The sequence below is a fragment of the Charadrius vociferus genome, unplaced genomic scaffold (assembly GCF_000708025.1).
Source record: "Charadrius vociferus isolate BGI_N301 unplaced genomic scaffold, ASM70802v2 scaffold104, whole genome shotgun sequence".
In the NCBI taxonomy this organism is placed as follows: Eukaryota; Metazoa; Chordata; class Aves; order Charadriiformes; family Charadriidae; genus Charadrius; species Charadrius vociferus.
This window is the reverse complement of record NW_009648255.1, coordinates 3,218,216-3,218,827: the sequence shown is the minus strand read 5'-3', so window position 1 is coordinate 3,218,827 and position 612 is coordinate 3,218,216. Positions and strand designations below refer to the sequence as shown.

Here is a 612-nt window from a genome sequence, read left to right as displayed (position 1 = left end):
GGACACGAGCCGGGGCGAGGGGGGTGGGTGACGGCTCAGCTGGGCCGCCACTTTCCTTTAAATAACTCAAAACTTAAATACAAGGTGCGCGTACCTTGGGTTCGCAGCGAGGTTCGCCTGTGGAGGGCAGCGTTGCCCTTCGTGACTGACTTTTTCTCCCTGCGTTGCAGCCTCTGCTGCCAGTGCGGCGTGGCCATCCCGCCCAACCCGGCCAACATGTGCGTGGGCTGCCTGCGGGCCCAGGTGGACATCACCGAGGGCATCCCCAAGCAGGGAACCCTCCACTTCTGCAAGCAGTGCGAAAGGTGGGCGACCCGGCCTTCTCCCTCTCCCCCGCCGCGGGGGGACCGGGGCACACGGCGGGGGACGGAGGGGACACAGCTCTCTCAGGGGCGGCGGGTCTCTGCTCTGCGCGTTCGTGTGTTTTCCGGCACATTCCCGTGTTTCTCGTGGAAGTAGAAAGGTGTCGGCACGCGTGACTGAGAATGTGGAAATGGGGGAGTTTATGGTCCTGTTGGAGCGGGGCCAGAGGAGGCCCCGGAGCTGCTGGGAGGGCTGGAGCCCCTCTGCTGGGAGGACAGGCTGGGAGAGTTGGGGGGGTTCAGCCTGGAG

At 65.0% G+C, this 612-nt stretch overlaps 1 protein-coding gene across 1 annotated transcript in view; it reads left to right on the top strand.

The window, feature by feature from the left end:
• The window catches only part of NMD3 (NMD3 ribosome export adaptor), a 12,480-nt gene that overhangs the window by 3,745 nt on the left and 8,123 nt on the right, over positions 1-612 (top strand). Inside the window, exon 2 of the mRNA XM_009884495.1 lies at positions 171-305. Within this exon, the coding sequence (XP_009882797.1) occupies positions 171-305 (135 nt within the window). The remainder of the gene's footprint in view (positions 1-170; positions 306-612) is intronic.